Source organism: Leuresthes tenuis, unplaced genomic scaffold, assembly GCF_036924035.1.
Source record: "Leuresthes tenuis unplaced genomic scaffold, fLeuTen1.0.hap1 SCAF_4, whole genome shotgun sequence".
NCBI classification, from domain to species: Eukaryota; Metazoa; Chordata; class Actinopteri; order Atheriniformes; family Atherinopsidae; genus Leuresthes; species Leuresthes tenuis.
Genome location: NW_027325358.1, coordinates 36,642,392 through 36,664,632, shown reverse-complemented (window position 1 = coordinate 36,664,632; position 22,241 = coordinate 36,642,392). Strand labels below are relative to the sequence as shown.

At 40.2% G+C, this 22,241-nt stretch overlaps 1 protein-coding gene across 3 annotated transcripts in view; it reads left to right on the top strand.

Annotated features, from left to right (window-relative positions):
* The window catches only part of fbxo8 (F-box protein 8), a 30,322-nt gene extending 8,746 nt beyond the window's left edge, over nucleotides 1-21,576 (top strand). For all 3 annotated transcript variants that reach the window (XM_072383649.1, XM_072383648.1, XM_072383647.1), the window contains exons 7-8: nucleotides 10,179-10,375; nucleotides 18,158-21,576. In XM_072383649.1, the coding sequence (XP_072239750.1) occupies nucleotides 10,179-10,375; nucleotides 18,158-18,345 (385 nt within the window). In that variant the 3' untranslated portion in view covers nucleotides 18,346-21,576. The remainder of the gene's footprint in view (nucleotides 1-10,178; nucleotides 10,376-18,157) is intronic.
* The last annotated feature ends 665 nt before the right edge of the window (nucleotides 21,577-22,241 follow it).

The following is a 22,241-nucleotide window of genomic DNA, read 5'->3' as shown; positions in this document are numbered from 1 at the left end:
ATTTAGCAACCTAACAGCAGATGGAACGAAAGAATCAGAATAATGCTTTCTTTTCCTTCGGGGTGCATAATTGCCCCACCCTGAGGGCATCAGAGCAAATTCACTGGAGTGAACATGGCCAAATGACTAATAATTCCTCTTGCTTTTTGGACCACTTGTATCTTCCAAAGTGAACACACATCTTTTAACTAGACTCCAATAATCGTGGAGCACACATTGACAAGGCTGTTTCAACTATTTTTGTCTTCCATCCCATTAAACCAGCATATTAATGAAAATTGGACGCGACTTTCAATGAAAACTACAATAAACATTTCTAGAAACACCAAAAGAGTTCATCTTCCGCATCAACACTGTTCCCATGTACATATTATGTACTTACAATTTGGGCTTCCTCATCATGTACAATGCAGAGTTTTGATTCAGTATTTATATATTTATCTTATTTGCAGTGTTTATGAAATTAAATTAAACAAATGCTTTATTTATCCCAAAGGTAAATTATATTGTTGCAGTATATCAGTGTGTAATAATCCTTATAAGCTTTCATTATGTATTGGTAGGGGTGTGACGATACACTCAGCTCACAAGACAAGACGGGACACGATATTGGGTTCACGAGTACGAGACGAGACGAGATTTTAAGAAAACTACAATGACAAAATATATGACAGGACCAACAGATTATTTAACCCAGTTGCACATGCATTTTGAAATGTTTTATTATAACTCTTTACATGCATGATGTAAGCATGAGCTTTTTATTAACTTCTTCTTCCACAAATTGAAACTAAAACTAAAATTTATAAAAGTTAAAATAGATAGAATAAAATATTTCTTTCTTTTTTCAAGTGCAAACTATATTATGTGCAAAACCAAATCAAAGTTCTACTCTGTCAATACAGAGTGCAAACAGAGCCTGACCAAGTATGTCACTGACAACTTATCAGTCACTCTACTGTCATTTATCATTTCCGCCAGGTACCCAAAATGCTGCCAAAAAAACGATTTGAAAGTGGCGGGGTTATCTTCAACTGGCTGCTTGCCCTCCTTCTCGTCCTCTTCTTCTTTTCCTTCTCCTTCTTTATGTTATGGCAGGCTAGACGTAGCAAAGGCGCATTAGTGCCCCCACAGGTCACAAATAGATGTTTGGCTAGCTCACAAACCTCGCGAGACAGATGTTTAACACAAGGAGAAATATCGTCGAGTTTAATCTCGCGAGATCTCGTCACACCCCTATGTATTGGTATTGCTGGAATAAGGCTGGAGTGGCAGAACTGACCTCCTGTGTTACAGCACAGCTGAAGAAGCCTCATATTGATCCCACTCCATAGCTTCAACAATGTATTGTACAGAGAGTGGGGAGTGTTTTTCTTTATGTTTATTAACCTGTGAAGCATTTTTCTTCATTTCAGCTTCAGGGACTCCAGAGCAGTCCCCAGCAAAGAGCCAGCCTTCTGTATCAATTTATCAATTTTTTTTGAGTCAATGGCTCTGATGCTGCCAACAGATGGCTGCAAAGCTCGATTGCACTCACTACCACAGACTTGTAGAAGATATGCAACATCTCGGTGCGAACATAGCTTCCATAAGAAGTACAGACTGTTGTGTCTCTTTCTATAGACATTGGTGTTGCATTTCCAGTCTACTCTGCTATCTGGTTAAACTCCCAGGCAACTGTATTCCTCAACCACTGACATCTCGTCTCCTAGGGTGGAGACAGTGTCTGGCTTATTTGTGGTTTTCATAAAATCATTCCTTTTGTGTTGTGCTGTTCAGAATTGTTCCAGGTGTCTTGTGGTTTGTTCAGATCAGACAATATAGAACTAAGCCTTCTTGTCTTTTTAGAGATAATAGTTTTTCTTGCAGAATACACAAACAAGCCATACTTGTCCAATCCTTCGTAACTGCATTGTCATTAACAGCCTTTAATATACTGACTGATGCTTGTAGATTGGAGATGTAACTCTTTTTTTGCAATTTCAAAGGTCAGCCTTGACCTTGAGGTGAAATTGCTGGTATTGTCCAGTCCTTGGAAGATTGGCAACTCTCATAATGTTTTCCACTTGGTTTTCTTCTTGTAGAATGATAGACTACAAATTGTTTAGAAATGCCTTTGGAACTCTTCCCATATTGATAGACAGCAACAATTGCTTCTCTCTGATCATTGCTGAGTGCTGATGGTTTTCCTCTTTGGCATTGTTTTGCTTCAGACCACCAAACTACCAACAATTCTGTTTACAGGTGGTTTTACAGCTTGCTGATGATCAGTTAATCAAGTGCATTTGATTAGAAGCACCTAGCTCCTTATTACTATCTTAACTCTTATGAAAGGTGTAAAGTGTACATACTGCTTCTGCATTTTGGCTTAGTTATTGTTAAATGTATGTCATGTGTAATCCATTGTCAGACTAACAAGAGACACAGGGAAAATGTACTCATCTCTACTGCAAAGGAGGCTAGGAGAGAGGAGGAGACACACCATGAGCTGAGCATACAGTTTATTACTTTAAAACTGTTTTAAATGGTTTAAAGCTACTGTAACACCTAAGCCTATATATATACATGTATATACACACATACTCACACAAAGTTAGGGATATTTGGCTTTCAGGTGAAATTTCAGGGTGAACCTAAAATGCATTTGAACCTTTACAAGTGAACTTAAAGAGGAACTCCGGTATTTTTAAAGCTAGACCTTATTTCTGGCATGAAATACGATCATCTACTCACCCAGAACAGTTTGGTGAAAGTCGGCGTCCTTCGGAAGATATTTAGATTCCTCGAGATCCATATAACGGAGTGAACGGGACTTAGAGGATGCAGCCTCTAAATAAGGCATTATCTGTCTTTATTTCACCAATACTTTAAGAAGAAGAATGAATGAATGAACGCATACTGTTGCACTGTTATTTCATAGCTGCAATGTTATTGGCGGCTATCGGGGGGCTTATAGAGGGCTTTCTACACTCTCGTCTACTGGGATGACGTCATCGACGCCTGCCGCTGCAGCACAGCTCATTCACTCCGGTAAGGACGTCCATCGTACTCAAAGTTATCGTCCATGTCGTCAAAATCTGATAAATATCCTGCCATGTTGCACAAAACTATCAGTAGAAAACTACGTGTGAAGTTAACCGACTGTCACAGAGCATGGAGTGAATAAGCTGTGCTACAGCAGTCTAAATCATCAGGTTTTACCCATTCAAAATTGGGAAGATAATTTTTAACATAATTTCTGATCTGCAGGTATCTAAATAAATAATTTTTAGGCAATTTGTATTTTTTTTATGTACTTTCAGTGTATAGCTCAGCAATGTTACAAATACCTATTTGTTTAAAAATGTTAAAGGACCTGTCCAGAGAAGAGGGAGCAAAGATGTGGTTTGCTGCTATGGGTGATAGGAACGACAGAGCCCTGAGCTTGAAGTGTTTCCTCTGTTGTTTCCAGGTTCTTATCATATCATATGTAATCAAACTGTGTTTAAAGCATGTGTTGCTTGCTGTCACAGGTGATGAAGGGATTTACTCGACCCAGCAGAGAAACTGGGAGTGCCTTCCAAAATTGGATATTGTGTTCTAGTTTCTTTAACATTGCAGGCAAATTAGCTTGATATTAAATTAAATTAAATTAAATTGTCAAATGTTGCAAGAAAGGGAAGCTATTTGAGTCAATCCTAATCCTTGAGTCTTACTTGTAGTAACTTGCTTTTATTGGGATTAATCTTGTATCCAGAGAAAGTACAAAATACCTCCAATACGGTTGGAATAGATATCTGGCATTCCAAAACATACAGCAAATTGTCATCTGGATAAAGAGAGATCTTATTCTCAGTATACTCTGTATTGTAACTGTTGATTTCAGGATGTGAACGAATGGTTTCTGTAAGCGGTTCTATGAATAGAGCAAACACAAGTGGGCTGAGAGGGTATACCTGCCTCGTGCCTCTACTGAGCTGGAATGGCGTGGAAAGATTTCAGTTAGTAAGTATCTTAGCACATGGTCTACTGTATAATAACCCCATCCAAGATACAAATGTATCACCACAATTGAATTTCTGCAAGACTGCAAATAAATAAAGCCATTCAGCCGAGATCAAATACCTTTTTTGGCATCCGAACTAAGAATGATGAGGTCCTTTTTGGGAAGTCTGAGAGAATGTATAACATTAAAGAGGCGCGTAAAGTTATGGAAGAAATTTCTCTTTGGTATAAATCCAGTTTGGTCTGGATATACCAGCTTATTCATGAAAGTACCTAGACTTTGGGCTAATATTTTAGCTAAATTGTTTTGATCCAAGGTTGGCCTATATAAGCTCACTTCCTTCAAGTCTTTGCCCTTTTTTTGGGGAAAAGGGTGATGATGGCCTCGGTCAGTGTCTGAGGTAGCCATCATGGTATGACTGAGAGTAAAGTTCACATAGATGGGGGGCGAGCAGCTCTTTAAACTTCTTGTAGATTTCTTTAATGAGCCCGTCTGAGCTACACTTAGAGTCTCACGCTCTGCTTGATTTAGTGAGGGGAGTTTACGCAGTTCTCCAGATAATAATTTCTGTAATTTATCACCAAACTCAAAATGTTTCTGTTTAGCAATGGTGAAAGCTCTGCAATCTTTGTCTGACAGTGTTTTGTTGAGTTTTTATTTAAGCACAGACATTTTTTATTGCATTTCTAGCGAGGGTGGATCTGATGGATCTGTTCTTCTAGTTCTAGCTGCTTTTCCCTGTCACACATCTTGAGGAAAGAGATTATGCAACATCTCAAATACACCTTGAAAGTTTCCCATAATAGTGTCTTTCATTGGTTTAAAGAAATTACTTTATGTGTGACTCTAAGTAATTGCAAAATTTGTATCTGTCATGAGTTTAAGATTGAATCTTCAGCTCGATTTGCAGTTTCACAGGGCTTAAGTGTGAATGACACTGGGCAATGATCAGAAATAATAATCACTTTGAAGGCTTGTGTTGACATGGCATGTCCCACTAACAGATTGAAGAAGTGGCTGAAATCAACTAGAAAAAACTGGTCTGAAAGATAGCACATAGGCAGTAATAGTGGCAGCTCAATAGAATAGAATAGAAAAATACTTTATTCATCCCCCGTGGGGGAAATTCAAATTGTTATGTAGCTCAATTAAAATATTTACAATGATTGTATATTAGAACAAAAATCATAAATAAATGAATAAATAAATAAATGTGAGAAGAACACGTTAGCAGTCACTGTTAAAAAGCCTTATGGCTGTGGGGACAAAGGACCTCCTGAACCTCTCAGTCCTGCAGCCTCTCACTGCAGCTGCTCCTCTGTCCTGCCAGGATGCTGTGGAGAGGTTGTTTATTATTCTCCAAAACAGAATACAGTTTCCTCCTCATCCGCTGCTCCACCACAGTTCTGAGAGAGAACTGGCCTTTTTCACCAGTTTGTCCAGGCGCTTACAGTTTTTGTCTGTAGTGGAACTCCCCCAGCAGTCAACAGCATAGAACAGTGCACTCTCAATGATAGTGTGATATAATATGCATATCATGTCACTGCAGACATTGAAGGACCTGAGCCATCTCAGGAAGAACAGACGGCTTTGTCCCCTCCTGTACACTGCTTCTATGTTGGCAGACCACTCCAGTTTATTGTCCAGAACAACCCCCAGGTATTTGTGAGACCACACAGTCGCTATCTCCCCTCCATCAATGCAGACTGAGTTTTAGACCTCCTGAAGTCCACCACCAGCTGGTCTTGGTAGTGTTCAGGAGCAAACAGTTCTTTTTGGTCCAGTCAGTAAAGGCCTCCACAAGGTTCCTGTACTCCCCCTCCTGTCAACTGCGCACACATGCCACAACAGCCGTATTATCAGAATACTTCTGTATGTGGCAGGACTCTTGAGTTGTACCAAAAGTCAGATTGTGTAGAGCAGTACTGCCCAACCAGTCGATCATGGTCTGATCCAAAGTCGACCACGAGGGATGTAGGAAAAAATATAAAAAAATAATTCTCACGCTGAAAAGAAATTCTAATATGAATTTATCTGGCGTGCCGCTATCGCTATGGAAACGGCAGGAAACAAGCACGTCTCCTATGAATCTGATCAGAGCAGTTAATAAAAGCAACAACACTAATAATAATATTATCAATGAAAGATCCCCATTCCTGCAACCCGTCTAACCTGCCCGCCCAACTGGGTGGGGGTGATGTGTCACTCTTACCTGCTTTTAAAACTTGAGCCCGGAGCTCGCAGCTAGGATCAGAGCGGTTACCACTCCTAAACGTAAACATGGCTGAGGGGAAACGAGCCAAGACCTACCATTTTCCCTCCGAATGGGAACAAGATTATTTATTTTTACTCTCATTCAAAGCCTGTTTGTTTGATTTGCAATGCAATGATGGCGTTAGAAAAGAAAGGGAATCTGGGGCGGCATTTTAAAACGGTACACGGGAGCTACGAGCTACGGATTTCCCAGTAAAAATGCCTTTACGCTCCACAAAAGTGCGGGATTTGAAAGCACAGCTTGCAACACGGCAGTCAATCTTCACCAAACCGAAGACTCAGGGTAAGGCCGCAACTATTGTTTCCTATCGTGTCGCTCACTCCCAACACAAGAAGCCATTCACCGACGGCGAAATTGTGAAGGAAGCCTTTCTCGAGGCAAGGGATAGTCTTTTTGAGGACTTTAAAAATAAAACAGAGATGGTGAAGGCCATTAAAGAAGTGCAACTCTCCTGCAATACTATTACAAGGGGATGAGAGGGAATGGCTGTGGATGTGGCGGAGCAACTGAGGAAGGAAATTGACGCGTGGGAATGCTTTTAGCTCCAATTTGACGAGTCAACTGATATGGTGGATGTGGCACAATTGTGTGTTTTCATCAGGATGGTTTTTGAAGACATGAGCGCCAAGGAAGAGCCACTCACCATTTTGCCATTAAAAGGACACACCAGAGGTGAGGATATTTTCAATGCTTTCATGGGATTTGTTAGCGAGATAAAACTTCCTCTCTCCATCAGCTTGAAGCTGATCTCCATCACAACTGATGTGGCGTCTGCTATGTTGGGACCCAGTGGGTTCATTGCACTGCGCAAAGAAAGTGAATCTTTCCCGGATTTCCTGAATTACCATTGTATAATTCACCAGCAAGCATGTGGAAAGATTTTAAATAGGAATTACGTGATGGATATTGTGATGAAGATTGTGATGAAGATTGTGTGATCAGTTTGGGTTAGGAGTCTGCTGATTTTCCCTGCTCACTTGGAGGAGAATGATGCTGAGCACACAAACCTACTGCTTCACACAGATGTTAGGTGAGGTAAATTTTTGGCCAGATTTACAGAGCTGTTGCCTGACATCAAGGACTTCCTGAAGCTTTCTAAACATGTGGATTACCATACAAAGCTAGAGGACCACCAGTGGCTTTAAATTTATCTTTCCTTGCTGATCTCACTGGCGAGCGCAATGAATTGAATTCAGAGCTGCAGGGTAAAGATGCAGGCAACATGATGAGTTCAGTGAACAAGTTTAAAAGCCAGCTACAGCTGATGTCAAGCAGACCGCAGCGTGGTGACCTGCGCTACTTCCCTCACATGCCAGCAGAACTACAACATCGAGGTAAAGGTGTGACACAGCTTGATAGTGCGCATTATGAAGAGCATGTTCAGAGCATCTCATCAGAGTTTGAGAGGCTTTTTACTGACTTTGCATCCATCGAGCCTGTAGCCAGCTATATGTGTTATCCATTTAGTGTAAGAATTGATGTTGATGACATTGCTGCCAAAGTCCAATCACTTTTTGACCTGGAAAGCTCTGCTCTTGGTGATGAGATTCTGACATTGCAAAATGACATTGAGATCAAAGCCAACATCCACTCAACCTGGAGAGCATCTTGTGTTCTGGAAACTACTGGTGGAGGAGAAGTATCCCGATCTCAGAAGATGTGCCTTGAACCAGCTTTTTTTGGATCAACTTATCTGTGCGAGTCTACTTTCTCGCACATGAGAATTATCAAGTACAAGTCTAGATCAACAATGACTGATGACCACCTTGCAGCCTACCTAAGCCTTGCAACCAGGTCCTACACCCCTGACTATGAGAAGGTAGCCTCCTTCTCCCAGTGCTAGGTCGCCCACTAGGGTAGGAAGTGATTTCCTGCTGCTCTATGTGCCTTAAATTGCCCCTCTGGGACAAATGTTTTTTTTAATTAAATTGAATTGAATTTTTTTTAACTCAGAGATCTACCTGTTCTATATCCGGTTTATTTTTCTGTTTGGTTCATATTAAGGTCAGTTATGGCTATTGCTCATCAGGCAGATTTGTGTGTGTGTGTGTGTGTGTGTGTGTGTGTGTGTGTGTGTGCATCCATGGGTGAGGAGCAGAGAGCGCGGATGTGTGTATGTGTTTGAGAGAGGGAGGGTGTGTGATGTGATGTCTTGTGGTTGAGTGACAACAAGGAAAAACTGTTGTGAGGTTACTTACTGGAGGCTGGAAATGATGTGTGTGGGTTTGCGATGTTGACACTGGACTGGTAAATCTCGGGAGGTTGACTACTTGGTCAAAAAAGGTTGGGCACCCCTGGTGTAGCGGGTGAAAAGAAGAGGAGCTAAAACAATACCCTGTGGAGCCCCAGTACTGCATTCCAGTGTTCCAAAAACACATCTCCCCATCCTGACATACTGTTGTCTGGCAGTCAAATAGTCCGTAATTCGTATGGTGTTGAAAGCACTGGAGTAGTCAAATAACATGACTCTCACATATGAACCAGGCACATCTAAAGAAGCATATGCCCAATGCAGCATGTACAGAATTGCGTCTTCCACTCCTCTGGGTTTCTGGTAGGCAAACTGGAGGGGGTCAAAATCCTCAGCAACCTGCAATCTCATGCGATGAACAAGGAGCAGCTCCAAGGTATTTATTATGTGAGATTTCAAAGCCACTGGAACGGTTGCCCTAATTTGGGCACCAGTATGAGACAGGAAGTCTTACACAGCACCAGGACTTTTTCCATCTTAAGGCTCATATTGAAGAGCCTATGAAGAAGGACTGTTAGCTGTCCTGCACAGTACTTCAGAAGCCTTGAACACACTCCATCTGGGTCTGCAGCCTTCCCTGACCAAACATTGTAGCGGGGTGTAATACGCAGCCTCTTGTACGACATACATGCATGCCGTACCAAGTGGCAAGACTAAGTGGCAGGAATAGTGTACAGGAACATCTGTGCCAAGTATGGATTGGAAGCCCCCTGATCAAAATGGGAGATCCCTCCAAAGGTGGTGGAGAAAGAAAGAACTAAGATCCTGTGGGACTTCCAGATCCAGACTGATAAGCAGGTGATGGCTAATCAACCGGACATGTGTAACAAACTACAGAAGAAAGTAGTAGTGATAGATGTAGCAGCTCCAAACTGGCTCCAGCAGATCCTGGGAACAACATCAGATATCTCTGTCCAGAAGAGCACAGTTCTAAGATACTGCGTAGAACCCTTAAGCTCCCAGGCCTCTAGTAAAGGACCCAGAGCTTGGAGGAAGGGTACTGCCCACAAGAAGGGCGAGTGTGGAGATTTACATATATATATATATATGTGTGTGTGTGTGTGTATACATGACCAGTCAAATACATAGGTTATTTACATAGTTTTTTTTCTGACTATGAAATACCACATGGAATCATGTGATAAACAAAGTTGTGTTTAAAAAGCGAAGTTGAGTTTTAGATTCTGTGAAGTAAACACATGTTGCTTTGATGACAGCTGTGCACAGTCTTGGTGATCTCCCAACATTTTCTTGAGGTAATCACCTGGAATTGTTTTTCAATTAACAAGCCTTCTAAGAAGTTAGTTTATTGAACTTCTTGCCTTCCTCATATGTTTAAGACCAGAAGTTATAAATTTGAGATTATGGTTCTTGTCATGATGGGGTTGTGAGATGCAGGAAAGGGCAAAGTATGTATTGTATTGCATGTATTGTAATCTAGTTGAAAAATCGCAGGAAAGGTGTAATGATGTAGGGATGCTTTGCTGGTGACACTATTGGCAATTTATTCAAAACTGATTAATCAACATCACAACCACAGCATTATGCCAAAATATGCCATCCCGTGTGGTTTCTCTCATTAATAGTACAATAACACATGGGTACACATTAAATAATTTAATTAATTTGTCACAACATTTTGTCAATATATGTCTTTGTTTATGCAGGAGGGATGTCTTGGACGAATTGGTGACACTTCACAACTTCAGTAACCAGTTCCTTCCCAATGCTCTGCGGGATTTTTTCAGACACATCCATGCACCTGAGGAGCGAGGAGAGTATCTGGAAACCCTAATTACGAAGTTCAGCCACAGGTTTTGTGCCTGTAACCCTGGTCTTGTTCGTGACCTTGGCCTTAGTCCTGGTACGTATTTGCATACATTTTTATTGAACTTATCCTGTATACTGATTTGGTTGTTGTGGACCTAACTTAATAGTTAGCTGAAAGATGCAATCTGCGGTAAAACATTTTTTATGATCAGTCCCGATGGGTAGAATATACATATTTTCTGAACATATCTTTTTTGCAGTCTCACATGAATCCTACTTCATGAAAAATAATCCGACTTAAAGCCTGTCAACAACATGGTAGAAAACCTTTAAGAGTTAAAAATGAAGACATTTAAAAGTATGCAGCATTAAATTGTATGAGATAATTGTATTAGATAATAGAGATGGCGGCAAGTGAGTAGGTTGGGTTTGGCATGGGCTCCTGTTCAGATTTATTAATTTCATCTAAAGTCAACTAAATTTCACAGAAAATTGTAAAAGCAGAGTCTAAAAAAACAAAATCGACAATACCTCTCCAGAAGGTGTAGATTGCGGCAAATCTGCAGAAATTTAAATACACAGGTAGTGCTAATTCTAGCAAGCCTGTCCCCCCGGCATGCCAGAGCTCATCTAAAGGCCAAGGTGAGCCACTTCTGGCATCACCACAACGTAACGACATGGATGCTCTAAAGGCTGAAATCCTCCAAGCCCTGAAAGCGGATATTTCAGCTTTCACTAAAAATGCATGTGTAAATTATTAATCATGATTGATTTTAAAAAAGTTTTTGTGTATGGTTATTGCTATGGCCAGAAATGACCTGTACTATTCTTTGTTATAGCGGAGCTAAAGAAACCATGCACTGATCATACTTGTGAATATGACAAGAAATAGTAATAATAATAATTTCCAGTAATTACATTCTTAATCTTGGGTACCTTTAGATAAGTGTTGCACGCTTCATACCGTAGCTTCAAAAAGTTTGTAATTAATTTAGAACAAGGGAGAGCTTTCTCTTGGGTGACACATAATACTGAATGAAACAATCTGGCTGAAGTTGCTTCTGATCGTTTGAATTTTGGAGTTTTACCAGGATACTATTTGATAAAATTAATTCCTTCTGCATATAAATGCTAAAACATGTGTGCAGTAACTTTTTAGCTTTGGGTGACACATAAGGTGACAATGCATTGTTATAACCATGCAGATACATCAGAAAACAATGGAAGGGATGCCATGAGACCTCTGTGTAGTATTCATCATGTTGAGCAGCTTTTGCAACATTCGTCTTTGTAAAATGAGTCCCTGCGCTCCAGAGCCGTTACCAGCACAAAGCCAGGTTTATGACAAAACTGTTGAGTTATATCAGTTTGAACCACAGTGAAGAAACTACCACAGAGGTTCAACTAACAAGGCTGCAACAGGACATCGGTGAGAAGTTAGTTTATGTATGTTTGTATGTATGTTGGCTAACAAGACACTGTCATGCTAACTGTGGCGAGTTATGGTGTGTTTATGTACGTTAACTGTCATTGAAACCTCAGCATCCAGTGTGTAATTTAATGCAGTAAATGCAACAAATTAAAGCTCCAGTTATATAAAAAAAAAACTCGCTATATAGGTATATATAAGTACTCTATTAATCTGAGATGTATATTATTGAAAACACACCTTATCCACGCAGCTGCAGGTTTTCTGAATTACAGAATGTAACCGTTCAACAAGAAAGCTTCAGTTAACAAAGTAATAACAGTAATATTAATCTTTCAAAAAGTAGCAGCAAGAACTCTAGAAAAGGTGGTGTATGCCATCTTCATTAACTAAGCTGTTAGCGTTAGCTCCTACTAAAAGAAAAATCGATAGACCATGATATATTCTTTCTCAGATACTTACATTTCCTCGACTAAAAAACTTATGAAAACCAGAATTGTTTAATGAGGAACTTTAGAGCAAAGATACCAGGGTTATGTTTTTTGGGAGTCATTAACTTGCTGATGACTTCAGACACCAAAATATATTCTCTTAACAACAGAAAAAATTTCTTTATTTCCATAATTTGTCATCTTGAACTTTTGTGTGGAGAGTATTATTCCCATATGAACAGTGAGTTGCTTCCAGAATAAAATGCCATGTACTACCATGATAAAGCTGCTGAACATAAAGAGGAAAGCATTCAGGGAAAGTGTTCAAAAACAACTGAAAAAGTAGAAAAAAGAGAGAAAGGCGAAAACGCAAGTTTCAGCAGAACTGCTTGAGGGATGTGTGTTCGGGCATGAAGAAAATCACAGGCTTTAACGTGAAGGGGGATCAAACTTATGGTAGTATGGACATATATTTCAATAGGTTCAGTTCAAAACAACACTCATCTGTGTCCAGCAGCACGGACCACACCCCTTCCTGAACCTGTCACACCTCTATAATGTCAACCAGCACCTCAGTCATGGATCTTAATGCAGCATCACCAACATATCAACTTCTGACATAAGGATATTCTAAGACCTCCTCTGCCTCCCCCTCCAGCCTGTTTGTCTCCGGCAGTGAGGTGAAGAAAGAGCTGGAGAAACTGAATTGAAAAAAGGCTGCAGGTCCGGATAGCATCAGCCACAGGATCCCAAAGCCTATGAGTTATAGCTATCTGGGATTCTACAGCATGTCTTCAGCCATAGCCTAAATCAGAAGAAATTTGCAGTGCAAGACATCCTGCCTTGTTCTAGTACCTAAAACAAATCTCATCCTTCATTTCTCAGTGACTACAGACCAGTTGCTCTGACATCGCACATCATAAAGGTCCTGTAGAGACTGTTATTGGTTCAACTCAGTAGGCAAGCAAAGACATTTTATGAACCACTACAGTTTGCTTATTGTCAGGGTTGGGGTTAAAGATCCATCATCTGCCTCAGCTAGCCCACAATCATCTGAGTAAAGCAGGCAGCACAGAATGGATCATGTGTTTCTCCGATGTTTTTAATACAATTCAGCTTCTGCTATTATTTGAAGAAAATGGAGATGGATGCCTCCACAACCACCTGGATCATTGACAACTTCACAAAAATACCACATTATTTAAGAATGAGAGGTTGTGTGTATGAGATGGAAGCACCACTTAAGGCTGAATATAGGAAACTGGTCTTTATGGCATGGTGTGGGAACAACCACTTCATCTTGAACAAGAAAAAAATCAAATAAATTCATTAGGAAGACCATGTAACCCACCCCCCTTACAAATCCTGCAAAAAACAACAAAATAACATTATATAAACATATAATCACATCTTATGCAACACAGTGGCCTGAATATGAGACCCCCATATCCCTGAAGGCCCACCCAAGAAGCTCCCAACAGGGGGAGAGCAGCCACACCCCAATTGATGTTTTGAGGAGGCAGACATTGGGCCTCATGCAAAAATATTTTGGTGTTCTTATTCTAATTTTCTCACTTCTTTCGTACAAAGGTCTCGTACGAACACGCCACGTCAGATTCAACAACCGCTCTTAACTTTGGAAAAGTGTGTAAACGACCTGCGGAAATGATGAATGCCACCCGTGCGTATTTAGGTGCACATGGATAGTAAATGTGCATACTCCACACCCTAAATAATACCATATAAGACTACACTTCCTCTCTCCTGTGCCAGGAAGAATTGAGTCATGAGAATGGCATCAAGACGCAAAAAGAACAACTTTACAGGCTCTGAGATTGAAATTCTGCTTTCAGAGATCCAAAAAGGAAAATCTGTTATTTGCTGCTGAAGCGAAGAAATGGGAGGAAATTATTAATGCTGTTAATTCCGTGTCACCTGTAGTTCATATTGTAACAGAAATAAAGAAGAAATAGTTTAATATGAAAATGCCATGGCCAGGCGCTCGATGACTGCAAATAAAGTCGTGCAATCAGTTGTTGCCTCATCATGATGGCACTTTGATGGGGCGGTCCATGAGGGGGGTCTTCTGGCGTGTTGTCTGCCTGGGCTGGTTCAGGTAGTGGGAGACCCTCGTTCATGGCAATATTGTGCAAAACGCAGCCCTTCTCTGGGCTATAGAGTAGTTTGCCCCCCACTGTATCCAGACACATCCACCTGACCTTCAGCACACCAGAACAGCACGGGTGCGCATATGACGCTCGTTGTACAAGCGTTCCCGTCTCGTTACAGGGCTGACTAAGGGTGCCAATAGCCAACTGGAGAAAATAGTGAATTTTCGGTAAATAATCTGATGAAGTTTGCCTGGTGAATATTCACAATCAGAGAAGTCACTTACCAGCAAGACAGCCATCACCATGTCCATGGACGTGTGATGGAATTAGGTTTGATCGGCGTGTTTCTCTCTGAAGTTGTGGCTTTCGCAAACTGCATATTTGCAGCAGCACAGTCCTTGGCAATCAAAACGCAAGGATATCTACCCAGTCTCACAACACACGCTCTCTTCCAAGAGCCTGACGTGCTAAGGCATCCAAAAGTAGCAAGTCAGCCGCTGGTTACACTTCCTATTGACCTTGTTAGATACACAGTCATATTAACCTTCAATTAGTGCATAATTTAAGTCCAGCAGAATAATGTCAGCATAATTATGGGGTATAATATATAGATTTATTTATGATATCTTCAAAGTAATTAAATATTCAATCCATTTGTCAAGCAAACTTGATTCAAATAACAGCAGACTATTTTACATGACTCCTATGACAGGTCTGGATCACGCGTAAATTCTGTTCGTACCTGAAAAAAACTCAAAATCTGAAAAAATTTGTGAATGCGGCTAGATAGTTTTCTTTGCGATACATACATACATACTGTGAGAACCATGTTGCTGAGTTAATTTACATGTTGATGTCACCTAAGTCACCTAGTATGCACAGTGTGGGGCATGCAGGAATGACACACTTGAGCCATGTCGATAGGTCCTCACAAACCTCAAGCCAGAACTTCTGGACAGGCGCACAGAACCACAAAGCGTGTGCATAATCATCAGGTGTGTTATCTGTGCAATGTGTGCAGATATTTGAGTGTGTAAGATCCATCCTGAACATCCTTTGTCCTGTATAATTTGTTAGGTGAAGAATTTTGTATTGTATGAGCTGCAAGTTAGGATTTCCAGTCATTCTGAAGGTGTTCAAACATATTTGTGACCAGAAGTTTTGATTAGAAGTGATGGATAGGTCTGCCTCCCATTTTGAGGATGGTAGAGAAATTGAGTCATCTATCTTGGACATTAATCTACAAATATTTGACAGCAATTATGGGGTGCAAATTCTGCTACCCAAATAGGGAGTTGTAGCTCTAGTTGGTTGTGGATGTCTTTCTAACTCATCACTTGAGTTGTTGTAAAACTGATCTGCTTTCATCAGTGTGTTAAAATGACCAAATAAAATAGGCTACGTTGTCTGTATGTTTTATTTATTTATTTTTTATGATGATAGTTTTTATGATGATAGATGTGAAAAATGCAGATGAGGTCAAAAAATGTGAAATGAACACGTGAATGATGAACATTAACTTATTAATAGGTAATCTATGTGACTTGAACTTTGAAGTAGTTCTTATGAAGTATGAACTTACACAATTCTGATTGTAATAGATGCAGTAAGGGTTTTTGTATTGTCTTGCTGAAAATATGCAAGGCCTTCCCTGAAGAAGCTGTCATCTGGATGGGTGCATATGTTGCTCTTATACCTGTATATTGATGGTGCCCCTTCAGATGTGCAATTTGCCAGTTCCACAAGCAACAATGCACATGGATACCATTGTAGATGCAGGCTTTTAAACTTGGCGCTGATAACAATCCAGATGGTCTTTCTCCTCTTTAGTTCAGAAGAAGCTGTGTCTAGTATTACTAAAAAGGCCTTTTATTTAGATTTTATTTTGTTTCAGTTTTTCTTAAAGGTCCCAGAGAAGACAGCTCTGTTTCTGGATCGTGTTTGCATATGGCATCTTCTTTGCATGATACAGCTTTAACCTGCTTTTTCAGATCGCACAGCAAACTGTGTTCACAGACAGTGATTTTTGGTAGTGTTGCTGAGCCTATGATTTCCATGACAGAATCATGCCTGTTCTTAACGCACTCTGTCTGGCATTCAGTATTGATTTTCATCCGTTTCCCTTGCACACAGAGATGTCTCAAGGTTCTTAGAATCTTTTGACATTATTTCTAATACAGTAGATGATGAAGTGTTCAAAGTCTTTCCACTATAATGTTGACCAGCCATTTTTGAGACAGGTTGCTACTATAAAATTCAAGATGAGTTGAGGTTTTTTAAATTGTAAAACGTCTCAGTCTCAACATTTGATATGTGTACTATGTCCTGTTGTGAACTGAATATTGGTTTATGAGATTTGCATATGATTGCATTTTGACTTCTTTACATTTTACAGTCTCCCCACTTTTTTGGTATTGGATTGTTATATTTTAATCTGGTAAATTCAAATTTGAGAATTTTGCTTTCATTTGTCATGTCTTTGTGAAATTCTGGATAGGCAAGGCATGATTTCTTAATGTGTGGGTCTCACTATGAAGGATGAAGTTGGAGGTGTGGGGATGCTTTGCTATTGACATTGTTGGCAATTTATAACACATGACCATTATCACAGTACAGTATTCTGCAGCAAAGGGGCATAGTGGTTTGGGTTTTGTGTTACCATAATTTTTGTGACAGGACAAAGACCCAAAACGGACTTCCAATATTTGTAATGGCTGTTTACCCAAGAAGAAGTGAAGGAGTGCTGAGTGAGATGACCTGGATAGTCACCCAATCTAAACCCAAATGAGATGGTTTTGGATTAGTTTAATCACAGTGACTAAAACAACTTCATCTGGGAACTCTTTCAAGATGGTTGGAAGACCATTCTTGTTGATTGTCTTATGAAGCTGGTTTGGAGAATGCCAAGAGTGTGCAAAGTTGTCATGAAAGCTAAAGGTAAACACTTTGAAGTATTAACATTATTAAAGGTTTTGTTTGTTTTGTTTACCACATGATTCCATGTGTTCTGACGGTTTAGTTGCCTTCAGTTCAGCCCACCAATCGGAAGGTCGGTGGTTCGACTCTGGCTTCCCTGGGCTACACGTCGAAGTGTCCTTGGGCAAGACACTGAACCCCACGTTGCCCCCCCAGTGTATCATTGGGGGTATGAATGTGTGTATGTATGATTAGAAAAGCACGTAGTTAAGTATCTTAAGACGTGCTGTATGAGTGTGTGTGAGTGGGGTGAATGCGGCATGTAGTGAAGCGCTTTGAGTGGTCAGTTAGACCAGAAAAGCGCTGTACAAGTACAAGTCCATTTATCATTTACCATTCAGTTGGATACAACTATGGAGACAGTTAGTGTTAATTTGTCCTAAAGGTGATGCTTCAGGAAAGCTCATGGATTGTCTCAAACAAAGGAAAGGTGCTTCATCCGGTGGAGAACACTAAAACATTTACACTGTTAAATTCTGCAGTAGATCAAAAACCGAAAACTGATGCAACTGACTTAGAAGCTGCATTGTGGTCGAATTACCCAGCAACAAAATGGGGGTGAACAAAGTTTTTTTTTTTTTTTTACTTTTCAAAGTAATCCTTGACTTCTTTTTCACGAAAATGTCCCACTTGAAGGTTTATTGATGACATCGGGCCATAAGAAAGAACAATCTCTCACTTGGTTACTATTTTAGATGGACTTGTTTGACAAGTCATATAATTAGCATGATTAGTGCTTGGGAGACAGAGGAAGGACTGGCTGCCTCACTGAAGCATTTTCATTTCACTGCTATTCCATCCATTCCCTGTGAGAGGTTGTGCAGTACACTTTTATATCATCATTTATCATACTGAACGAAAAACGAGTCTACACTGTATCATGTTTCTTTTACTTTCTTTAATTCAGGTATGCTTTTATCTCTCCGCAGATGCTGTATACGTCTTGTGCTACAGTCTGATCCTGTTGTCCATCGACCTCACCAGCCCACATGTCAAAAACAAAATGTCAAAGAGGGAGTTTATCAGGAACACTCGCCGAGCAGCACATAATGTTTCAGATGACTTCGTAGGCCATCTCTATGATAATATATACCTTATTGGCCATGTGGCTGCTTAGCTTTTCTTTGTGAAAGGGCTTCTATAAATGTATGAAAAGTATTGAATATATTTATATTCTAGAAGGAATATTCCAAGTAACAACACAATATTTTGCCGCTCCACTCTAAGAAATTTCAGTAATGTCAGTACCTTTTAATTAAAGGTGAAGGTGAAATATCTGGAATCTTTTTAAAGAAAACCTGCAAAATAACTGCAAAGAAGGAGATTTTAGAGAAGATGAGTTGTGATACTGCACTGATGTATAGAATTGGTGGTGGAAGACACTAAACAAGGAGGAACACTGGTGTCAGTCTGCTACAAAGTAGATACATTGATTTCCTATTGACTATGAGCTGAGTCTAGCTCATCAGGTGGGCAAAGCTTTCATGTTGGTGTTGTCACGTTAGACATTGAAACAATATTAGCTCAAGATCACACAAATATTACTTAGATGATAACAATGTAACATTGGAGCAAATTAGCTGATCTTTACAGATTGGCCAGTTGTAAATTAAATAGTTTGTGTGGTCCAGAGTAAGATAAGTGGTTTTCTTTAGATGGAACATCAACACAACTCATTGGGCCTCATGCAAGAATATCATCATGTTATCCTAAGTCTTGTCTCTTTAAGGTTTACCATTTAGGTTTGTTTTTTCCCGGTGGATGTTCAAAGGGCAGAGGGATTTTGCTGTGGTGTATGGGGTGAAGAGTTCTGTCAGGTATGGGAGGGGCAATACCATTGATGCATTGGAAGGTGAGGAGAGAGACCTTGTACTCAATCCGAGCTGAGATGGGGAGCCAGAGTAGTGAGTGGAGAATGGGGGTGATGTGCTTATATGTCTGCACTCTCATCAGGATCCTAGCAGCACTGTTTTGAATGTACTGCAGCTTTTGGATGCTTTTTCTGGCGATTCTATTGAGAAATGTATTGCAGTAGTCCAGTCTAGAGGAGATAAATGCATGGATGAGTTTCTCTGTGTTGGGGAGGGCAAGAGTGGGACAGAGATTGGAAATGTTTCTTAGGTGGTTAAAGGCAGTCTTGCAGAGGTTTTGGATGTGAGCCACGAAGGGTAGATGAGGGTCAGATCTAATACAGAGGTTGGTGACCGCTAATGAGAGGGAAATGCCGGCTGGAGAAAGCAATGCTGGTTATGGCAGATGTTCAGGTTTGGTGAGGGATGTCGACTAGAACTGCTTCAGTTTTGGAACTGTTGAGCTGTAGGAAGTTGTACTTCATCCACACCTTTATCTCCTCAAGATACGCAGTTAGTATGGAGAGTGATGATGATGATGTTGATGGTGATGACAATGACAACAAAAGGTGTGTCTGTTTACATGTAAAGTTGTGTGTCATCAGCATAGCAGTGGAATGAGATTCCAAAGCGGCTGATGACTTGGCCAAGGGGGAGGAGGTACAGTGTAAACAAAATGGACCTGAGCACCGCTGCCTGAGGAACCCCACAGGTGACGGTGTGAGTCCTGGACCATGAGCCACCCATGGAGACATATTCAGTTCCACCAGTGAGGTAGGTTTAAATCAGGTTACGACAGTATTACTGAGTCCAGTGGTGTATTTTTTGCCTGTTGAGAAGAATGTGGTGGTCATTGGTGTTGAATGCTGCAGGCTGGTCAAGGAGGACGAGGAGGGCAGGTGAACCAGAATCAGCTGCCATTAGCAGGTTATTGGCGACTCTGATCAGGGCTGTTTCTATGGCAGAACGGAAACCAGACGGAAATTTATCAATTGTGTTTGAGGTGGTCCTGAAGGTAGGCAGGAGCTACCTTTTCAAGTACCTTGGAGAGTAATGGCAGGTTTTGATATGGGTCTGAAGTTTGCAGGGACTTCAGGGTTAAGGGAGAGTTTTTTGAGAAGTGGTCAGTATGATCAAGTAGTCTGATCATAGCAATTTTTAAAGCAGGTGGAATGTAAATCTATGTACTGACTTTGTCACATCACCAACAAATGTGTCGTTCACCAACTAGCTAAATATTACGGATTTAACAGTCATTAGGAAAAAAAATGGGTTTCAAAATCATGGGAAAACGAGCAGTGTTCCCTGCTCTGAGATGCTAGGAGCATGAGTGACGAAGACCCCATTTTAATAGCTCTCAAATCGGCGCAAATGAATTGCACTACAGGGTAAACAATGGGCTTCCTTTTAACCGGAGTAAACCATTTAGATGTGAAATTACAAATGCACACTTAGGTTTGTGAATTTTCACCTTCTAGTTGTGGACTAAGTAAACAGCATTGTTAAATTGTATAACTTATTTGCATTCATATCCCAGGTATTTCCTAGCAGACATACATTGACACTTGAGAATGGGGAGAGATTCAGCACAGCACTCACTGGAAAGTATCAAAATTGATCCATGTGATACAGCTCTGTTACATGCACATATAATCCATAAAGAAATGCAGTTCTAAATGGTTAACTTGACATTTCACTCCACTGAGCATAATTCAATATTCAGATATTCAATTGTCATTTCACAATAAAAGTCATCTCAAGGCATCATAATTCCATTAAATCAAATTCCTTAGAATGCAAATTAGATTAAATCTTCTGTTGAAACCAATCATCTGTCCTCAGGCTACACTAGGTAACCATGGAGACAAAAACTCCCTTTCAGCAGGAAGAAACCTCCAGCAGAAACAGATTTAGGGAGGGCCGCCATCTGCCTCGACCAGTTAGAGTTGAGAGGACAGGAGAAACGGATCTGAAAGCTCCATAACAACAAGCCAAAGATACCTACTAAAAAAGAAATGTCATTTACATATGTGGGGGCTCAATGCATTGTGAGAGGTTCCTCAGCAATCTATAGCAGCATAGTTAAGGAGGGGTTCAGGGTTATCTAATCCATCACTAACTATAAGCTTTATCAAAAAGCAAATTCTTAAGTAGAGAGGATGTCTACCTCTGGAACCCATACTGGCAGTTGGTACCACAGGAGAGGCACCTGAGAATTGAAGGCTGCGCCTCTTAATGTCATTTTAGAACTCTAGAAACCACATCTAAGCCTGCAATCATAAAGTGCTATAAACATTAAGATCTTTAAGATTCATTGGAGCTTGGCCATTAAAAGCTTTATATCTGAGGTGAAGAATTTAAATTGAATTCTGGATCAACAAGGAGACAGTGAAAAAGCTAAGGCCTGAGAAATATGATTAATTTTCTAACAGATTTTGACAAGAGAAATGTAATTTTCATGTGATGGTATTATTTAATAAATTAATTTTTTGTTCTGTTACAGTTTTAGTCTTAATTTTCATTAGGTTTTCATTACTTGCTGCTCTTGCAGTTTTTGATTCCTTAAATTGGGTGTTTAGGCAGCCGACACTGTCACAAACCAGTTCACAAGGGAACATATGAAGAATGTTTAAGGTAATGTTAACTGAAGGTCAAGATGGAAAGTTTTCTTAACTATTGTTAAGCATTCACTTTTGAAAAAGAAAAAACACACTTTTGGGGAATCCTCCCCGTTGTCCTTCTATCCCTGTCTTGTCCCATTGTTGGGAAAGACATGCTGCTCCCAGAAATTGCTTAATTCTTTCATGATACAAGTTTTCCTCACTTGTACTGACAAACATACAAGACAATGCATGCCTCTGTCTACTTGACAATTGTTTTTGGCAACTAACTAATTTATTTTTCATTGTCATTTACCAGCAGTAGCAACAGGGCCAACCAAGCAAATTCAGCGTTCCTTTCCAAGGCAGCTATTTCCTGCTCTCCACTGGTAATTTCCCCTAGCCAGTTTGGAGAATCATCTCCTCAGTGTATCCCTATTCAGCAGTAACTATATATTGTAGAGATATCACAGAAATTGCATTTTTTTTATAAGCAAGCTCAGTATGGGAAATAACTGTCAATGGATTAAATGCAAATTTTAACAGCAAAACCTTACATTGAA